Raw genomic sequence first — 20,249 nt, forward strand, 5'->3', positions numbered from 1 at the left:
TTTTTTCTTTGTTTTCTCTCTCTCTCTCTCTATCTATCTCTATCTATCTCTATCTCTCATCTACTCTTCTGTTCTTGGTGCCTCTATGTCTCTTCCCTTCCCCCTCACTCCCCTTTCTAAATAAACTCCTCATTCAAGCTTTTTCTGCCTGGCGTGTTATTCCCTCTGCCTCAGTTACCCTCGCCTGCTATGGACCTATGCTCCCCCATGAGGTCCCTTACCTTGGGATCCCCACACAGGACCACACCCCCCTTCTCTAGCTTTATTTCTATAACTGTAACAAAAGAACAAGATTTTGTTAATTTGAATGCTCTCTCTCTCTCTCTCTCTCTCTCTCTCTCTGACTTTTGGTTAATTTGGATAAAGGTTTATCTATCTTGTTCATTTTCTTGAAGAACCAACTCTTTGTTATATTGATTGTTTGTATTGTTTTCCTAGTTTCTACTTTATTGATTTCAGCCCTCCATTTGATTATTTCCTGGTGTCTACTCCTCTGGGGTGAGTTTGCTTCTTTTTGTTCTAGAGCTTTCAGCTGTGCTGTTAATTCTCTAATGTGACTATTCTCCAGTTTCTTCATGTAGGCACTTAGTGCTATGAGCTTTCCTCTTAGCACTGCTTTTAAAGTGTCCCACACATTTGGGTATGTTGTGTCTTCATTCTCATTGAATACTAGCAAGTCTTTAATTTCTTCTTTATTTCTTCCTTGACCCAGGAATGGTGCAATTGCGCATTATTCAATTTCCATGAGTTTTTAGGGTTTCTGAATTCTGTGTTGTTGTTTAATTCTAACTTTAAAGCATGGTCGTCTGATAAAATATACAGGGTTATTCCAATTTTTTTGGTATCTATTAAAGTTTGCTATATTGCTGAGTATGTGGTGGATTTTAGAGAAGGTTCCATGTGGGGCTGAGAAAAAGGTATATTCTTTTGTGTTCGGATGGAATGTCCTATAAATGTCTGTTAAACATAATTGGGTCATAACTTCTGTTAGTTCCTTTGTTAAGTTTCTGTCTGGTGGTCTTAACTAATGTTGAGAGTGGGTTGTTGAAATCTCCCAATATAAGTGTGTGAGGTTTTATGTGCGATTTGAATTTTTGTAATGTTTCTTTTACAAATGTGGGTGCCTTTGTATTTGGGGCATAGGTGTTCAGAACCGAGACTTCATCATGATAGATTTCTCCTGTGATGAATAAGAAATTACCTTCTTTATCTCTTTTTTGACTGATTTTAGTTTGAAGTCCAATTTGTTAGATATTAGGATTGCTACACCCATTTATTTCTTGGGTCCATTTGATTGAAAACCTTTTCCCAACCCTTAATTCTGAGGTAATGCCTGTCTTTGAAGTTGAGGTATGTTTCTTTTATACAACAGAAGGTTGGGTTCTATATTCATATCCATTATGTTATTTTTATAAGCAAGTTAAGACCATTAATATTGATGGATATTAATGATCATTGACTGTTAATTCTCGTTTGTTTTGGATTTGTTGTTCTTGGTGGTATTATGTGTGGATTTTCCCACATTTTCTTTTGGCTGTTAGTTAAGTGGGATTATTTATTGCCTATGTTTTTGTGAGTGTAGTTAACTTCCTTGGATTGGAGTTTTCCTTCAAGAACTTTCTGTAGGACTGGATTAGTTGATACATATTGTTTAAATCTGGTTTTGTCATGAAATATCTTGATTTCTCCATCTATAGTGATTAAAAGCTTTATTGAGTATAGTAGTCTGGGCTAGCATCTGTGGTCTCTTAGTGTTGGTAGAATATCTATCTAAGACTTTCTGGCCTTCAGAGTTTCCATGGAGAAGTCAGGTGTACTTCTGTTAGGTTTGCCTTTATATGTTGCTTGGCATTTTTCTTTTGCTGCTCTTAATATTCTGCATGTGTGGTATTTTGATTATTAGGTGGTGATTATTATTTTTGTGGCCCACTTTATTTAGTGTTCTGTAAGCTTCTTGTGCTTTCATTGGCATATGTTTCTTTATGGTGGACAAGTTTTCTACTATGATTTTGTTGAATACATTTTCTGCATTTTTTCACCTCCTTCTATACCTATTATTCTTAGGTTTGGCCTTTTCACAGTGTCCCATATTTCCTGGATATTTTGTGTTAGGGATTTGTTGAACTTAACATTTTCACCTGCGGAACATAATTTTGCTCACACTCTCTCAGGTTGCAGCCATGATAGCAGACTTTAAAGTCCTAGTAGGCCCCCTGGCTGCCCTGCTCAGAGCATAGGCTGAGTGGAAGCATCTTGCTCTGAGAGCACTATTCCTCTGAGCTAAGGGATTCCCAGGATATCCTCATCACCAGGTATTTGTCTCACAGCTTCTTAAATTAGAATGCCTTAGTCCCATAATTTCCTGTGGTGAGTTTCCAAGATATGCACTCTCCTCTCAAACCTGCAAGCCTTGGCAATGCTGTAAATTCTTCCATTCCCTTATACCCTAAGTAATAGCTAGTGCAATTATTCCTGTATACCAACCCTCATTACTGCTTTATTAAGCCTTCAGATTAGGTTAGAAATATTTCTCAAGGAGTTAGATAGTGTAGCTCAGTAGGAGAGAATTATGAGGATGAGGAAGATGAGGGGGAACCAGGAGGTGATAATGAAGTTGAGAAGAGGTGCTGGGAAGGAGGTCCAGGGACAGTTCAAATGGGAAGAGGGGGCAGATATGGTCAAAATACATTGCATACATTTACAAAATTCTCAAGGAATGAAAATATCCTTTGAAATTAAATAAATGCAGGGACTAATCTACCCACCCAGTTCTATCTCCACCAACAGTTAAGCACTATTGTTTCTTGTGTGTTCTGGCATTTCATTATACTCACAAAACCAGTAGCAATGCAGTCTTATTCACCCCATCACAGACAAAGCTCTAGACAGCCCTTCTGGTGAGTAGGCAATAGAGTCTTAGTGGGGTTTTATTCTGTACTTCCTTAGCAACTAATGATGAACACCCTTTCATATGCCTATGGCCTTTCAGATACCTTTCTTGGTGAAAGGTCTATTCAACTCCTGTCCACTTAAAGAGTGGGTCTCTGCCCTTTTGCCTGCAAGGAGTCTTCTCCCATCTTGGGCATCCTTACTCAACAGGAATGGCAAGTGCTTCTTGTGGTCTGTGACTCATCTGGCCATTGTGTTACTGCTGTCTTTGGAAGTGTGACTTCTTAAAATTTTGCTAAGTAATTTTCCTTGATAAATTGTGATTTGGCATCATTTCTAAGAACTCACCAAACCATGAACATGTTCTTCTGTTTTCTCCTAATGGTTTATAGACTTAGCTCTTACCTTCGTCCTGTGATTCATATTTTACTTAATAAGTTTAGCACAGCACAAAGAAAACTCAAATTTATTCTTTGGAATTCCAAGAGACAGTTGTGTAGCTTGATATCTGAGGACCAGGCAGTAAGACCAGGGTCTATCCCTGGTGCTTGAGCTGCCTTGTGAGAGCCCATTCCCTGTGGTGGGATGCCATGCTCAACCTTAAAGTGGGGGAGGGGCTTGGTCTTGCCTCAACATAATGTGCCAGGCTTTGTTGACTTCACATGGGAGCCCTTACCCTTTGGGGAGGAGTGGGTGGAGGTGGGCTGTGGGGTAGGCAAGGGGTGGTGGGAGGAGGGGTGGGAGGGAGAACTGTAATTTGAATGTAAAATGAAATGAAAATAAAGTAAAAATAATTAATTCCAGTTGTCCCAGCAACATTTTTTTTTTTTTTTTTTGGTGTTATTTTCCCCAACTGAGTTGCCTGGATCCTTTTGTTGAGAATCAATTAAACATAGATATAAAGGTTTATTTGGAAGTTCTTAGTTATGGGCAACTGATTCATGTCTGTCTTTATGCTATTACTATAATGTTTGGGTTATTATAGCTTTATTAGTAAGGTCCACAATGGGAAAATGTAAATCACTAAACTTGGTTATATTTTTTCCAAGTTGTGTTGCTATTCTAGGTTCTTTGAATTTTCATATAAATCTTCCATAGATTCAGTTTATCAATTGCTATAAATCCTACTAACACCTTGGTAGGGACTGCACTGAGCCAGAAAGTTAATTTGGGAAGATGTGCTGTGCATGTTCATGAGTGTGGGGTAACACTGGCTTACATCACCCTTAACTTCTAGCAATACTTATTATTGTCAAATGTATAAACTTATTCTTCATTTGTTAAATTTCTTCCTAAGTACTTTAATCTATAGTTGTTCTATTAGTTCTTTTTCTCTAGAAAACCTTAATACACTAGTTATTGGTTGCTTGAAGCTTTTGTCAAAAGATGGCTTACTTAATATTAATAGGGCCTGGAGTTACCTGATATCATTTGGCTTAGTGTTGATGAAGAGATTTGAAAGCTCCAGGAAACCATAGTGTCAAAGTGAGTATGGTGAGTGAAACCTAACCCTCCACAATGAGAAGGCCCAAAGACATGCCCTTCACTCATCTTATAAGACCCAAAATGGTGAGAGGGGAACCAGTATATCTGGAGTTTTGAGTGTCTCTTTTCCTAGTGCTGGACCTTAGGGTTGGAGATGCTGGTGCTTGACTGCACGAATTAAATATGTATGATGGGTTGATTGGGCCCCAGAGTAGCAGGGACCAGGTGGCATCACTTAATTGTCAAAGGCAAGGTGAATGTAGTTATTGTAATAGGCAGCACGGACAAAGTAGTATTTATGGTGGCACAGTTTGTATGGACCTTTGATATTGGCTAATTAGTCAAAGTGTTTGCAGGAATGAGACAGATCAGTCTACTACACTTTAATTTAATTTGTATAAGTAGAAAAATTCTGGAACAAATGAAAGAAGGAAATACTGGATCATAGTAAGAGTGAAGAAAACAGTTTCCAGACTTGATCCAGTCTGCAGACCCAAAACTCATTAAATGAAGGGATGGTCAGGTCTCCCCTAGGAAGGACCTTGCTAAAATATGTAAAGACAGTGGTGGCTCATGCCTTTAATCCCCGCATTTGGGAGGCAGAAGCAGGCAGGTCTCTGTGAATTTGAGGCCAGCTTGGTCTATAGAGTGAGTTCCAGGTCAGTCAGCAATATATATAGAAACCCTATCTTGAAAGCTTCCTTTACCCCCTCCCAAAGAGTTTTATTGTAGCCTTCCTCTGATCCTTCCACATAGGGACCTATGACCTTTACAAGGACAGCTGTGCATTTGGGTAAAGGTCTACTAGATACTTGTTTAAAACTGCACTGATTCTGGGAAACCCCAAGGAGCACTGTGATCCTTCAGTTAAAGTGGGAACTAAGGAGGTCTGGTGGTTCGTGGAGTTTGGTTGAATCCAACTCACAGTGGGTCCAATGGGTCTCCAAACTAATTCTTGGCTATTTCCCAAGATCCAGGATATACAATTAGGATGGTTACAATTGGAAGTCGGCAGAATTCCCACATTTGTTTCCCTGGCCTGTGGAGTGAAGTGAGGGCTACTATAGTTGAAAAAGCCAAAAGGAAGCCATCCAAGTTTCCTCTACTAGGGAAAACAGTGAACCAAGATTAAACTGAACCTGGGGGAACTGTAGAAATAAGTGCCACATCAAGGACTTGAAAGATGCAAGAATAGTGGTTCTCACTATGTCTCCCTTCTGCTCTCCTATTTGGCCCGTGCAGGATACAAATGGATCATGGAGAATGACAGCTGATCATCACAAACCTAGGCAAGTAGTAACTCTAACTGCAGCTGCTGTACCAGGTGTGGTATCCTTTCTTGAGTAAATTAACACATCTCCAGGTACATGGTGTTGTCAAATATTATTTTAAGATGTGTTACATTGGTTTATGCTGTAGAACATTTATTTCAATCATTCGAAGATGTGTTGCATTCTTTCATGTTGCATTTGTTTAACTCTGTGAAGCTGTGATTATTTGACTGTCTAAAACACCTGATGTTCTAATAAAGAGCTGAATAGTCAATAGTGAGGCAGGAGAAAAGATAGGTGGGGCTGCTAGGTAAAGAGAATAAATAGAAGGAGAAATATGGGAAGAAAAGAGGAAATAACAAGAGATATCAAGAAGAAAGAAAAGAAGGGGCCACCCCACAGACAGCCATGGAGTAAGGGTGAAAGTAGGATTATGGAAGTAAGAAAAAGGAAAAGCCCAGAGGCAAAAGACCGATGGGATAATTTAAGGAAATCTGGCTAGAAACAAGCCAAATGAAGGCTGGCATTTATAAGTAAAAATAAGACTCTATGTGACTTATTTGGGAGCTTGTTGGTACCCCCCCCCGAAAAAAAGCCAAAAGAAAAAGCAAACAACAATAACATGAGATGCAACTATTGATCTAGCAAATGTCTTTTTATCAATATCTGTCTCCATGGACCACCTGATGAAATTTGTTTTATACCTTTATTGTTTTACTTTAAAGGTATATTAACTCTGTAGCCCTGTGTCACAATGTAGCTTGAAGGGATAGTGATGGTCTCTGTCTCTTCCACATATATCACACTGGTGCGCTATATTGATGAGGCTGTGCTGACTGGATCAAATGAGCAGGAGGTAACAGCCACTTGGACTTGTTGATAATGCATATGAGAATCAGAGGTTGGGGAATAAATTCAAGCAAAATTCAAGAGCCTTCAACCTCAATGAAATTTTTAGCCAGTGGCATAGGGCATGCAGATACTCCTTCTAAGGTGAAGGATGAGTTATTGATGAACTTGGTCCCTCCCACTACCAAGAAAGACACACAACATTTAGGCCTATTTGGATCTGGAGACAGAACATTTTACACTTGAGTGTGTTACTCTGGCCCATAAACTAACTGACTATGAATGTTGCTAGCTTTGTGTGGGGCCTGGAGCAAGAGAAGGCTCTTCAACAGGTCCAGGCTGCTGTGCAGGCTGCTCTACCACATTGTGGACAATGTGGTCCAGCAGACACAATGATATTGGAGGTGTCCATGGCAGATAAAGATGCTGTTTGGAGCCTTTGTCAGGCTCCTATAGATGAATTACAGAAGAAACCTTTGGGATTTTGGAGGAAGGTTCCATCATCATCTTGACACAACTATTCCCCCTCTGAGAGACAGCTCTTGGTTTGTTCTTGGGCCTTAGTGGAAACTGAATGTTTGCCAATGGATCACCAAGTTATTATGCAACCTGAGCTGGGTATCATCTGACCCAGGTCATAAAGTAGGGTATGCACAGCAGCAATCCATTATTAAATTGAAGCAGTATATATGTGATCCTGAGGCCACAAGAAAGTTACATGTATCTATTGTCCAAATGCTTATTGTTAATCCTCTAGAGGTGGTGGGACCTGAGAGAATGGAGCTGAAAAATGAGGCAGACTAAAAAGTCTCATGCAAGAGTCAATTTTATTCAGAGTATCAGAGAATTTATACTTTAAAGGTAAAATAAGTCACATGAGTGAAATGTACAATCACAACGACAAGCTGAACATGGCGGATAAGCCACATACATGGAAAATGTGGTTTTCCATAGAGGCACGTAAACAAATAACAATAGCCAGTTGTAATAAATAATCTGAAGTAAACTTCCTCCTATCTGCTACACCTGGGAGGAGCATGAAAGCATAATACAAAAACAATTCCATGTTCTTAAATAAATCAGGGTCACAAGACTCTTCTGTAAGGAGTAGGTTTTTCCACCTGCCGCTGTTCTTGCCCCAAATAACACACAGAGACTCTGTATTTGATATAATGCTGTTGACCAGGTACTAGTTTCTTATCGGCTAGCTCTGTCTTAATTATTAACCCATTTCTATTGATCTAAGTACTTGCATGTGGTCTTAGCTTACCGGAGAGAGAGGTCACCAGTGTTTTGCTCTCTCCTCTTCCATCTTGACTCCTCCTTACTACTTCCTCTTTTCTCCTTGTCTCTTAGTCCCGCCTATCTTGCTTTCCTATTGGCCAACAGTGCTTTTTTTTATTAACCAGTATGAGAAACATATTTACAGAATGACATCTCCCATCACTCTTTTCTTGTTAGAGTTTCTCTCAAGCACTTAGACTCTCCCATGACTCCATTGTGGACTGTGTTCAACACCTATGGGTTCTACTCCTGTTACAATGTCTTCTGCTCCCAAGCATACACCTATAGCTTCAGGGTATTCGGCCTATGATGAGTTGACTGAGGCAGGAAAATGCGAGGGTCTTCTTTACTGATGGCTCTACAATGTTCTACAGGCACTATTCAGAAGAGAACAACTGCCATACCACAGCCATTTCTGGGACAACCCTGACAGACACATGTGGAGGGAAGCCTTCACAGTGGGCAGTACACATGATCATATACATTCATTCCTCTTGGAAGGGGAAATGGCCAGATGTGTGACTGTTTACTGACTCATGGGTTGTAGTCAATGGACTGGCTGGGTGGATAGCCAGAGACTTGGAAAGAGCATACATGGAAAACTGATGAGAAAGACATCTGGGGAAACAGTATGTGGATAGATCTCTTTGAATGGGCAAGGGATGTCAAGATAATTGCATTCCATTTAAATGCTCATCAAAAGGTGAGGAATTCAGTAATCAAGTAGATATGATAACCCCTTATGTGGACAGCCAGGCTCTTTCCCCATCGGTCATTGCCATGGCCCATAAACAGAACATCCATGGTGGCAGAGATGGGGTCATGCATAGAGTCAACAACATGGACTTCCATTCACCAAGACTGACCAGGTTACAGCTGCTGCTGCTGAGTGCCATATCTGCCAACAGCAGAGACCAACACTGGGTCCCAGATACTGCACCATTGACCTGGTGAGCAGCCTGGTTGCACGTTGACTATATTGAGCCACTTCCTCTTTGGAAAAGGACAGTGCTTTGTCCTGACTGAGCAGATACTAATTCTGGTTGTGGATTTGCCTTTCCTGTATGTCATGCTTCTGCCAAAACCACCATCTGTGGATTTACAGAATGTTTTGTCTGCCATCATGGTATTCCACATAGTATTGCTTCTGACCAAGGAACTCACTTTACAGCCAGAGAAGTACAACAGTGAGTCTATACTTATGGAATCTACTGCTTACCATGTTCCCCACCATATTGAAGCAGCTCTCTTGATACAACTGTGGAATGGCCTTTCAAAAATACAGTTACAGCACCATTTAGGTGGCAGTAACTTGGGAGCTGTGGCAGGGTACTCAAGAAGGCTGTATATGCTTTGAATCAACATCCAGCATAGTATAGTGTCCCTTCTAGTCAGGATTCTCAGGTCCAGGAATCCAGGGGTGGAAATGGGAATCATTCCACTCACTACCACACCCATTAGGAAAATTTTTGCTTCTTGTTTCCATGACCTTAGGTTTGGAGGGCCTGGAAGTTTTGGTTCTAGGTGGGTGAACCCTCCTGCCAGGAGACACAATAAACATTCCATTGAACTGGAAGCTCAGACTTCCCTCTGGTCATTTTCGGCTTCTGATGCCCTTAAAACAATGGGCTGAAAAAGGAATATCAGTGTCAGAGTGGGGTGATTGGTCCAGACTACCATGGGGAAACTGGATTACTTCTTCACAAAGGAAGAAGGAAGGAGATCCATTAGGGATTCTCTCTTGGTGTTGTAATATCCTGTGATTAAAAGACTCCAGGAGCATATTCCCTATGAAGGAATACTATTTCAGCATAGATATACAAAGGAGGACCTAGCCAAATGATGTGATAGACTTTGATGATCCTGCATGGAAGGCCTCACTATCCTTGGTGAGTGGGTGCTGGTGGGTTGTGGAGGTCAGTGGGGGGAATGGGAGGATGGGAGGAAAGTGGGGGGATTGGTATGTAAAATAAGATTGCTTTTAAATAAAAAATTATTAAAAAATGATATCCTGTGATTAAAGTAAGTGAGAAATTGCAACAATGTAATCTAAGCTAACTGACAAAGAACTCAGACTCTAAAGGAATGAAGGTATGGATTGTTCCTCTAAGATCCAAGACCTGCTGAAGGATATCACAAACACACACACACACACACACACACACACACACACACACACACACTCCATATGTACTGAGTTCAATTCCCAGCAACCACATGGAGGTTCATAGTCATCTATAATGAAATCTGGTGCCATCTTCAGGCATGCAGGCAGAACACTGTATACATAATAAATAAATCTTTTTTAAAAAGTGAATTAGGTAATATAAATTGATATAATATCCATTATGAGACACTTAAAGAATGCACCTCAAGGGACATTGCCACCTATTCTAAAATATATAATTAATTTGCAGATGTACATGGGATACTTTGTGGCTGTTCGTGGGAGAGTTGCATCATGTTGGGTATAATTATGACCTGATTCTTTTTTCCATTTGTAAATTAAGCATGACATAATGAAATGTGACAAATTGACAAGGGATGGACTTGTGATGACTAATTTTAGTTGTCAGCTTGATTTCATCCGCAGTTTGTCAACTAAAGCACAAGCAGCTGGGTATGCTTCTGAAGAAATTCTCTTGATTAGATAATTCGAAGTGAGAAGACATACTATAAATCTGGGCTACACCTTCTGGTGGCAGACTATATACAAAGGGACATGGAAGAAGGAAGCTTCTGCTCTTTCCAGCTTGCCCTCACTCTTATTGCAAGTTCATCTTTCTTAGAGCCATGGCATTACTTTGTTGCCATTAAAGCACACTTGGTCAGACTGAGCTAAGACATCCAATCCCATGAATCCATCAACCACTAGATTCTTGACCTTTCTGTCAGGAAACAGCCACCCTAATAAATCTTGTTAATATATTCACATATATTTGTATATGTTCTTCCATTAGTTCTTTTCCTCTAGAGAACTCAGACAAATACAGACACCATGAATGGGTATCAGATTTTATTAAATGCTGTTTCTGCATGATTATGAGGTTTTGTCTTTGACTCTGTTAAAATAATACATGAGGTTAACCGATTTTTAATGAAAAAATTAACTTTGAATTTCTTGGAACTTGGCCATACTGTATAAATATTCTTGTATAGTATTTGATTATATGCCAAGGATTTGTGTGTGTGCTGGGTGTCCAATCCAGGGTCTCAATAAAGACAAAAGTTACTGACAGTAGCTACACTCCACACTGCTTGCTAGTATTTTCAAGACAGGATCATACTATATCACTTGGCTGGTCTAGAACTTGTGATTCTGTCTCAGCCTTCTAAGTAGAAGGAGTTCAAGAATGATCATCATGCCCAGCCTTCTAATACTTTTGAAGTATTTTTGCATGTGTATTTAAAAGGGATGTTAGTCTTTAGTTTTATTTCCTGATTTGTCTTTTCCTTTTATTAGGAGTCAGGATCTTGGCTCATAGAATGGCAGCATGTGTCTACAGACATGTAAATGGAATTTTCATTGTTATAATTTATAAATTGTAATGTTTCACTTTCTGTGAGCCAAGTTAGCATCATCATCATCAGGTGCTAGAATGCCCTGTGTGACTGAACCATACAGCCAACTCCCAAGTTAGTGTTAGGAATAAGCAAGGTCTCATTCATTAGTTTGGCCACCATTTATTTGGTGCAACACATCTAGAGTCTTATGCTGTGTCTTGTTGCTGACAAGAACAGAGGCAGATGATAACTGGATCTATATACCTTAGCATCAGCTCCACTTACTAAAAGGGTGTGCCACCTCCTATTTTCTTCTGTATCATGGAGTGGTTACAAAATACTTCCTGAGTCATCAATGGTCTTCATCACAGCTTTTTATCTTGAGACCACATTCTCTGAAGATTTGGGGGAGAAGTGTGATAATGGTACACAGATGTTTTTGAACAACCAACTCGACTCTGCTGTTTAGAGCCTCCAGATGCCAAGAGCCAATCTGCTGTCAGAAGAATCTATGTGTTAACCTGGTGTTTCAAGAAGTCAGAATGTCCAGTCAGTTGCCTTTGTCGTGCATCCCCAATACTTGTTATAATAATGACTGATCTGGGTTACTGTTTAGTTTGTGAAGTGCAGTGTTATACCAGTATAATGCAATTGAAAGGAACTACTTCTTTCCAAATTTAATTGATCTTGGTATATAATTCATTAAGTTACTTTCAGTTTTAAAAAACAAAACAAAATCATCTCAGTTTGATATTCAATGCTGTTCATTTTTCAGATCTCAATTCACATGTCACTGCTTCTAGAATGAGCAGCCACTACTTGTTGTTTTGTCCTCTGTGTACTGTCTCCTTTACAAGGTTATGAGGTAGGCCTTTTACAGATGAAAAGCCTGGGGGCCCAGAGAAGTTAGGAAATAGGCCATTATCACCTCTGCAGTAAAATGACCAGTTTGATTTCAGCGCAAATCCAGGTAACTCAAGCTGGCCCTCTGCTTGCTGTGTAGCCTCTGTCCCAGCACTCGAAGCTTTCTCAGAGATCTTACCTCTCACAGATTCCATATGGTGTAACACAGAACTCCTGGTTGAGTAGCTTGGGAAAACCTTCCAGAACTGTGTGGTTGGTTCTATTTTGTATTTCTAGCATTCTAAAGTGTAGTGACACATAGCTGTTCTGTATGTTCAAACAGACGACTTATTAAAACAACTACACTTCCAGGAACTTTGACATAGAAGGAAACTAAGTACATATTTAATACAAACTTTTGCTACCAGTCAGAGGAATTGAGTCTCAAAGAAGGATGGTGGCATTTGCCCAGTCATACAGTGATAGAGTAGAACATGTTTTCTGTCCATGACTGTTTCATGTAACCTTCAGGTTCGGAAGTTGCAAAGCTGATGCCATACGCCAGTTTGTAAGTTGAAAATAAAAAAAAAAGATCAAAAAACTAAGAGATCTGAACTTGAGATATCAGAGGTGCTGTGGAAAATTCCAATCAGGGTGACTTCATACCTATCAAAGCTGTTTATTAGGTCTGAAGATCATTCCCCACCTGAAATAAACCAAGGCCTCTCTCAGGCCAACTAAACCCCTGGCTCGGTGCTAGTAAACTAAGAGCCTGAGATGTGAGCTATAGAATTCACCCAAGGTTCTCCGACTTCACAGCTGTGCTCTTACTCTGCAGGCTGAGTCCTATGGATGAAGAATAAATCCAACCTCTCCCAGTGGCTGCGCCTTCCAGCTAGGCCTGACCTGCTAGTTGTGCTGTCATCCCCCACACCCCACAGCTCACCAGGCCTGCCCAGCCACAGGCCTCAGGCTTCCTTCCTCCCCACTCAACACCCACCCCAGCCCAGCCCATCCTAGTCAGGGTTATCAAGAAAACCACTGAGCCCTTCTTACAGCAGTGCAGAAAACAAAAGCAAAGACAACCTCCAAACATCAAATTCTCTAACATTGATGGTTTGGGTCCCTCTAGTGAGCTGTGGTCGCAGCCTTTACTCATCTCGCTGCAGTAAATTAAGCTGCATACCCTTTCTTTCTTTCTTTTTTTCTTTCTTTCTTTCTTTCTTTGAGAACACAAATAATACTTTATTGCTGGACCTGTGTCCACTTTCCTTTTTATATATATTAATTTAAATATTTATATATTATATCTTAATTTATTTTATATATTTATATTTTATATATTAATTTATTTTCACACTGTGAAAAGGCCAAACCTAAGAATAATAATAGGCATAGAGGAAGGTGAAGAAGCCCATCTCAAAGGTACAGAAAACATATTCAACAAAATCATTGAGGAAAACTTTCCCAATCTAAAGAAGGGCATGCCCATGAAAGTACAAGAAGCATACCAAACACCAAATAGACTGGATCAAAAAATAAAGACCCCCTTGACACATAATAATCAAAACACCTAACATACAGAATGAAGAAAGAATATCAAGAGCAGTGAAGGAAAAAGGCCAGGTAACATATAAAGGCAGACCATCAAAATTACACCTGATTTCTCCATGGAAACTTTCAAGGCCAGAAGGTCCTGGATAGATGTTCTACAAGTACTGAGAGTCCACAGATGCCAGACCAGGCTACTATACCCAGCAAAACTCTCAATCACTATAGATGGAGAAAACAAGATATTTAATGACAAAGCCATATTTTCACAATGCGTATCTACAAATCCATCCCTACAGAAAGGTCTGGAAGGAACACTCCAACCCAAAGAAGATAACTATGCTCACAAAGACATAGGCAATAGATAATCCCACTTCACCAGAACCCAAGGGTAAAGCAGGGCAAATATATTCACAATATATTCACAATACCACCGCCAACAACAAATCTAAAATAAACAAGCATTAATGGTTCTTCCTTTCCCTCAATATTAATGGTCTTAACTCACCTATAAAAAGACACAGGCTAACAGAATGGATATGAAGACAGAATCCATCCTTCTGCTGCATACAAGAAACACATCTAAGCTTCAAAAATAGACATTACCTCAGGGTAAAGGGTTGGGAAAAGATCTTCCAATCAAATGTACCCAAGAAGCAAGTAGGTGTGGCTATCCTAATCCCTAACAAGTTAGACTTCAAACCAAAATCAATCAAAAGAGAAGATGGTCATTTCATATTCATCACAGAAGTGATCAGCACAAAGTCTCAATTCTGAATGTCTATGCTCCAAACACAAAGGCGCCCACATTCGTATAAGAAACACTACTAAAACTCAAAGCTCACATAAAACCTCACACACTTATAGTGGGAGACTTCAACACCCAACCACTAGACAGGACCACCAGTCAGAAACTTAACAAAGAAATGAAAGAACTAACAATATGTCTCAAATGGGGTTAACAGACATAGATAGAACATTCCATCCAAACACAAAAGAATATACCGTCTTCTCTGTTCCACATGGAACCTTCTCTAAAATTGACCACATACTAGGCGACATAACAAACCTCACCAGATTACAAAAAAAAAAAAAAAAAAAAAAAAAAAAAAAGAAAGAAAGAAAAAGAAAAGAAAACAAAAATGGAATAGTCCCCTGTATCTTATCAAACCACCATGCTTTAAAATTGGAATTAAACAACAACACAAATTGCAGAAAACCTACAAACTCATGGAAACTGAGCAATGCACAATTGCACCATACCTGGGTCAAAGAAGAAATAAAGAAAGAAATTAAGGACTTCCTAAAATTCAATGAGAATGAGGACACAACATACATGAACTTATGGGACACCTTGAAAGCAGTGTTATGAGGGAAGTTCATTGCACTAAGTGCTCATATGAAGAAAATGGAGGATAGTCAAATTAAAGAATTAACAGCACAACTGAAAGCTTTAGAACAAAAAGAAGTAAACTCATCCCAGAGGAGTAGATGCCAGGAAATAATCAATATGAGGGCTGAAATGAAAAAAGTAGAAACCAGGAAAACAATACAAAAAAAAAAATCAATGCAATAAAGAGTTGGTTTTTCGAGAAAATCAACAAGATACACAAACCTTTATCCAAACTAACAAAACAGCAGAGAGAGAACATGCAAATTAAAAAAAAAAATCAGAAACGAAAAGGGAGACATAACAACGGACACAGAAGAAATCCAGACAATTTTCAGGTCATACTTTGAAAACATGTACTCCACAAAACTTGAAAATTCAAAGGAAATGGACAAATTTCTGGATAAGCTGCATACCCTTTCATCCACAAGGAATTCAGGGCAGTCATTTCCTTGCTCGACTTCACCCTAGTCTTTCACACTGCATTGAGCCAGTTTCACTTTGCCTGTTGATTTCTCCATTGGCATTCCTTCTTCGGTATAGATGTGTCCTCAAAATGATCATCTTATAAATGAGCATTTTGTTATTCTTACTATTTTCAGTCATTTAGGCTAACCTGATTCTGATATTTATATTTTCTGTTTTCTAATATTTGCAAAGAAAATTTTTTCTCAAAACTGTTCTCTTTCATCCTAAGTAACTTCTTTGAAATTATTACCCACTGTGATGGAGCCAATTAGGGGTGAGTTCAAGGTCAGGCTAGGTAACATAGGGAGGATCGCTCAAAATTAAAATGTAAAAGAGGGCTTGGAAAGTAGTTCAATTTAGAGGGCTTACTTGTCTGGTGTACACAGACATTAAGTTCAATTCAAAGTACCTCAAATAATGTGGTTCTCCTAAACTGCTATACATACTAAAAACATGTATTCAAGGCAGATATAGATGCACACACACAAACACATTTGATACAGACTCATATAGCCCAGGCTAATACTTAGTCCTCAACTAAGTATACAGCCAATGACATAAACATTTGATTCCTCTGCCCCACCTAAGTGCTGGTATTAGCAGGTGCTTCAGCATGCCTGGCTTATGGTTGCTGGGGGAATGAACCAGAGCTTTGTGCAGTTGTAGGCAAGCACTCATTATTAGGGCTAAACTTCTAGCTTGGGAAAGTTTATTTCTAAAATTATATTTTATTTCTCTATTGTCCAAAGTTTTGCTCCAACTGAATTTAACTTCCCAAGTGCTAAATTTCTGTGCTTTCTATTGGCTATACATAAATACTCCAGATTTAATTCAATTTCTGTTTGTTTTCTGAAGGTAAGAACTTAGGCTGGAGGTAAGAACTTGGGAACTCAGTGATCAAGAGCACTGGATACTCTTCCTGAAGACCTGGATTCAATTCCCAGCACCCATGTGATAGCTAACAATTGCCTGTTAACTCCAGTTCCAGGAGATTCAACACATATTTCTGACCTCTAAGGGTACTACACACATGGTGCACAGACATATTTGCAGGCAAAACACCCATACACATAAAATAAAAATTAAAAAACTCATTAATAATAATTTCAAAAGAATACTAAGTATTCTTTTTCTTTTTCAGGCCAACTACTGCCCAGGTCTGAGCTGACTTAAGTCAGAGCTGCTCCCAGCAACTGGGCCAAAAATATAGCTATTCTGAATTAGTGGCGCTCTGAAGGTGTGAGTATTCACCTAACATAAATCCTATCCGGAAAACGGCAAATAAAAGATCTCAGTAATACTTAACATTGAGTATATATTTGGATTAAATGAAGTGTTAAATAATAGATGATGTCTTAAAAAAAAAAAAAAAACTTCAAATATTGCTAGGTGGTAGTGGTGCATGTCTTTAATCTCTGCACTTGGGAGGCAGAGGCAGGAGGATCAAGGCTAGCCTGATCTACAGAGTTCCAGGACAGCCAGAGCTGCAGCCCAGAGAAACAGTGTTTCGAAAAACCAAAACCCAAATCAAACCAAAACAAACAAAGAAACAAACAAAAAACCCAACCAACCCACCAAACCCCCCCCCCAAAAAAAAAAACCTTTTAAATGTCACTGTGAGGAAATTTAAAATAGTTTCTCATTTGCCTACACCGTGGCATTAGTCAGCAGGCACAGTGACTTGTAAATGTCACACACTCAAGAGAGAAAGGTGAAAGTGATTATGTTTCCTTGAATTTTCTTTCTGCTTTGTAAAATGGGGGTCTGAACTTCGGGACTCATGCTGGCCTGGAACTCAAGATTGGTCTGCCTCAGTATCCCCATGCTGGGATTACAGGAGTACAAACCTGGCTATTTCCCTTATTTGAGGGACCCTTTGCTAGCAATGAGTCAAACAGGATTTTTGTGAAATTTTATCAAAAATTAACATAATGTTTTCTCTGTAGTTGAGACTACTAAGCCCTAGACAGGCAGTTTTATATCTTACATACTATCCATTTAATAAAGGCAGGGCAGCAGTGATTATTCAACAGCAATGGCAATTCAAAGGCTGTCACTTGTATAGAGTGTCTTAGGAGGGTATCTAAAGAACCAGGGACCATCAGCGGTGCTCTGCGGCCTCCTGTCGTCAGGAATTCATCCATTGAAACCAGAGTTGTTCAGGACAAATGGCTGAGCAGAGGGGTCACATCTAGGAAGGACAGAGCCTACTTGGGAAGAGAGATGGGCTCACTCTGGGACAGTAGGACATTGTGACATCAGCAGTGATGGTCTCTGAGTCCTATTGCTGACCCTCCCAGGCCACACTGTTACTTGCTCCAAGCCCATTCCTCTACCATGAGTGTGAAACAGCTAAAATCAGCAGATCCGCATGGACCTTGAGGTGACAGGCTGGCTCTGGTGAATATTCCCATTTTCTATTTAGAAGGTGACCCACCCCAGTATTACGTGTTTGCGATGAGGTGTATAATGATGCCTGATTCCCTGAGGTTTTTCCCTTTGTCCTGATTAAGGATTCCTCTTCGAATGGTTCAGAATGTGGAGGAAAGAGTCCCAGGCAGTCATTCCTTCAGCTTCACTGGTAACGTTTACTGGGGCAGGGGACAGCAAAGGCTTGTACTTCTAAGCCCACTCTCATTACTTTGGTGTGAATTGGGACCTGTGGCCCCCATAGATTTCCTGTGGTCCATAAGGTCTAACTCTTACAAAAGGATTCTCCTTTAAAAGTTCTACTTTGGAGGCTGAGGGTAAAGTACAGAGCCACAGGTGTGCTCAGCATATATGAAACCTTGGGTTCAATTTCCAGCATACACAGACACAAACATGCTATAATTCTGAATCAATAAGCTGTACATGTTATTTTATTCAGGCTAAAATATGTTGCAAAATATGGGCCCAAAAAACACATGTTATGTAAGCATAGGACTAAACAGCATCCACCCAAGTTATGAGAAGCTGGTGGCCACATCTCTCAGACCATGCCTTGAAACTGAAGTTGGATATTCAGAACTAGCCTGCTGGCTTCATTTTAGCTAAATGAACCACCAGAAATGCTAGCAATCTGTCTTTTCAGAGTTCTTCTCTTGCTGCCAAACACAGATTCTAGAATTCTAGCCTCTTTGGTTTTCCATGTTTCTCTAAACAGAGTTGCAATGATTCTTATCAGTGAATATTTACTATAACATGAAAGATGTAAGCTTTTGCAGCAACATTTTTTTTCAAATGGGTTTACCTTGAAATGCCACCTGTCTGCAAATACTATGTCATTATAGCTATGTGTGTACAAAGAATGTGTGTGTGCAGGTATGCATTTCAGCTAGATGTTTTCATCTTACTTCTTTTTTACTGAGCCAAAATTACCACTATAAAAGTAGTTTTAAAAATTATGTATTTGAGGGGCTGGAGAGATAACTCAGTAGGTAAGAGAACCTGTTGCTTAAAGACGAGGGCCCAAGTTCAGATTTCTGCACCCACATACTACGCTAGGCATGCCGGCATGTAGCTCCAGTGCTGGGGTGGGGTAGATCTGAGACAGGAACATCAGTGGAGGTTGCTGGAAACTGGCATAGCTCTGGGTTCAGTAAGAGACCCTGTCTCAAGAGTGAGGCACAGAGTGATATAGCAGGACATCTGATCTCCTCACTGGCTTCCCCATATATGCAAAGGTATGTACACACCTATAAACACATATCACACACACAGACACATGCACACACACACACAATTTCTGTATTTGAAAAAAACTAAAGCATTTGAAACATTTTAATGAATACCTCTTGTTAGTCAAATATTGTAACTTACATGTTATCTTCAAGAACCTGCAAATCAAATGAATAAATAAATAAATAACCAGGACAATGTTCACAAATGTGCTTATCTCACAAAATAATAATGATTAGTATTCTCCATCTCATATTCAGTTCTGTAACCTGGAAATGTAGTGGTATAACCATTGCTGTTACATTTACCATATGGCCAAGTGTATAATATGCATCTATTAGAATGAGCATCCTACTACAATAACAAACAGTATGGACACAGCACTGCTGTAACTTCTTTTGAGACAGACTCTCAATGTGTACCCTGGCTGAGCTGGAACTTACTGTGTACACTAGCTTGGCCTTCCCTTGCATCTGCCTAACAAGCACTGGGATTAAAAACATGTGCCACCATACCTGGTCCAGTTATTACCACAAGTAGTTTTTGAAGCACAAGGCAAACATTCTACCTCTCTATCTCTGAGCTATCTCACCCACCCAACACTAAAAAATTAAAGATAGTGCAAAACACGTGCTTCAAAAACAAGCACACGATTTCAAATTCCCAGGAGGTATGGAAAAGTAGGACACATAGTTCATGTGTCTAAAATCCAAGTATCCCTACAGGGAGATGGAAGGTGGATACTGGAGAATTCCCAGAGTCCAAGGGCCAGCCAGTTTGGCATTAGAGGTAGAAAAACAACAGGAACTCCAGTTTAAGCAAGGCTGAAGGCATGACACCTGAGGTTGTCCTCTGACCTCCATCACGGACTCCACCTACAAACAAAACAAACAAAATTACCTCAGCGATGTATGCGATTAGGTCTTTGCCCTAGCTATGGCGACAAATGATTATCAGATGATGCCTTAATCTAACAGTATACCCTAGGGGGTCATAAAAATGTAAAACGAAATGCCCCAATTGCAGAAGTCCAGAGTAAGAAATAAACTGTGGTA

The 20,249-nt window shown here is 39.7% G+C and overlaps 1 protein-coding gene across 3 annotated transcripts in view; it reads left to right on the forward strand.

Moving 5' to 3' along the window:
* The first annotated feature begins 17,785 nt into the window (after nucleotides 1-17,785).
* The window catches only part of Dcun1d1 (defective in cullin neddylation 1 domain containing 1), a 35,503-nt gene continuing 33,039 nt past the window's right edge, over nucleotides 17,786-20,249 (forward strand). The window contains exons 1-2 of one of the 3 annotated variants that reach the window (XM_051185811.1): nucleotides 17,833-17,934; nucleotides 18,048-18,115. In XM_051185811.1, the coding sequence (XP_051041768.1) occupies nucleotides 18,071-18,115 (45 nt within the window). In that variant the 5' untranslated portion in view covers nucleotides 17,833-17,934; nucleotides 18,048-18,070. Of the gene's footprint in view, nucleotides 17,935-18,047; nucleotides 18,116-20,249 lie in introns of all 3 variants that reach the window. The other 2 variants (XM_051185809.1, XM_051185812.1) reach the window with 2 other exon arrangements.

Source organism: Phodopus roborovskii, unplaced genomic scaffold (genome assembly GCF_943737965.1).
Source record: "Phodopus roborovskii unplaced genomic scaffold, PHOROB, whole genome shotgun sequence".
Classification (NCBI taxonomy): Eukaryota; Metazoa; Chordata; class Mammalia; order Rodentia; family Cricetidae; genus Phodopus; species Phodopus roborovskii.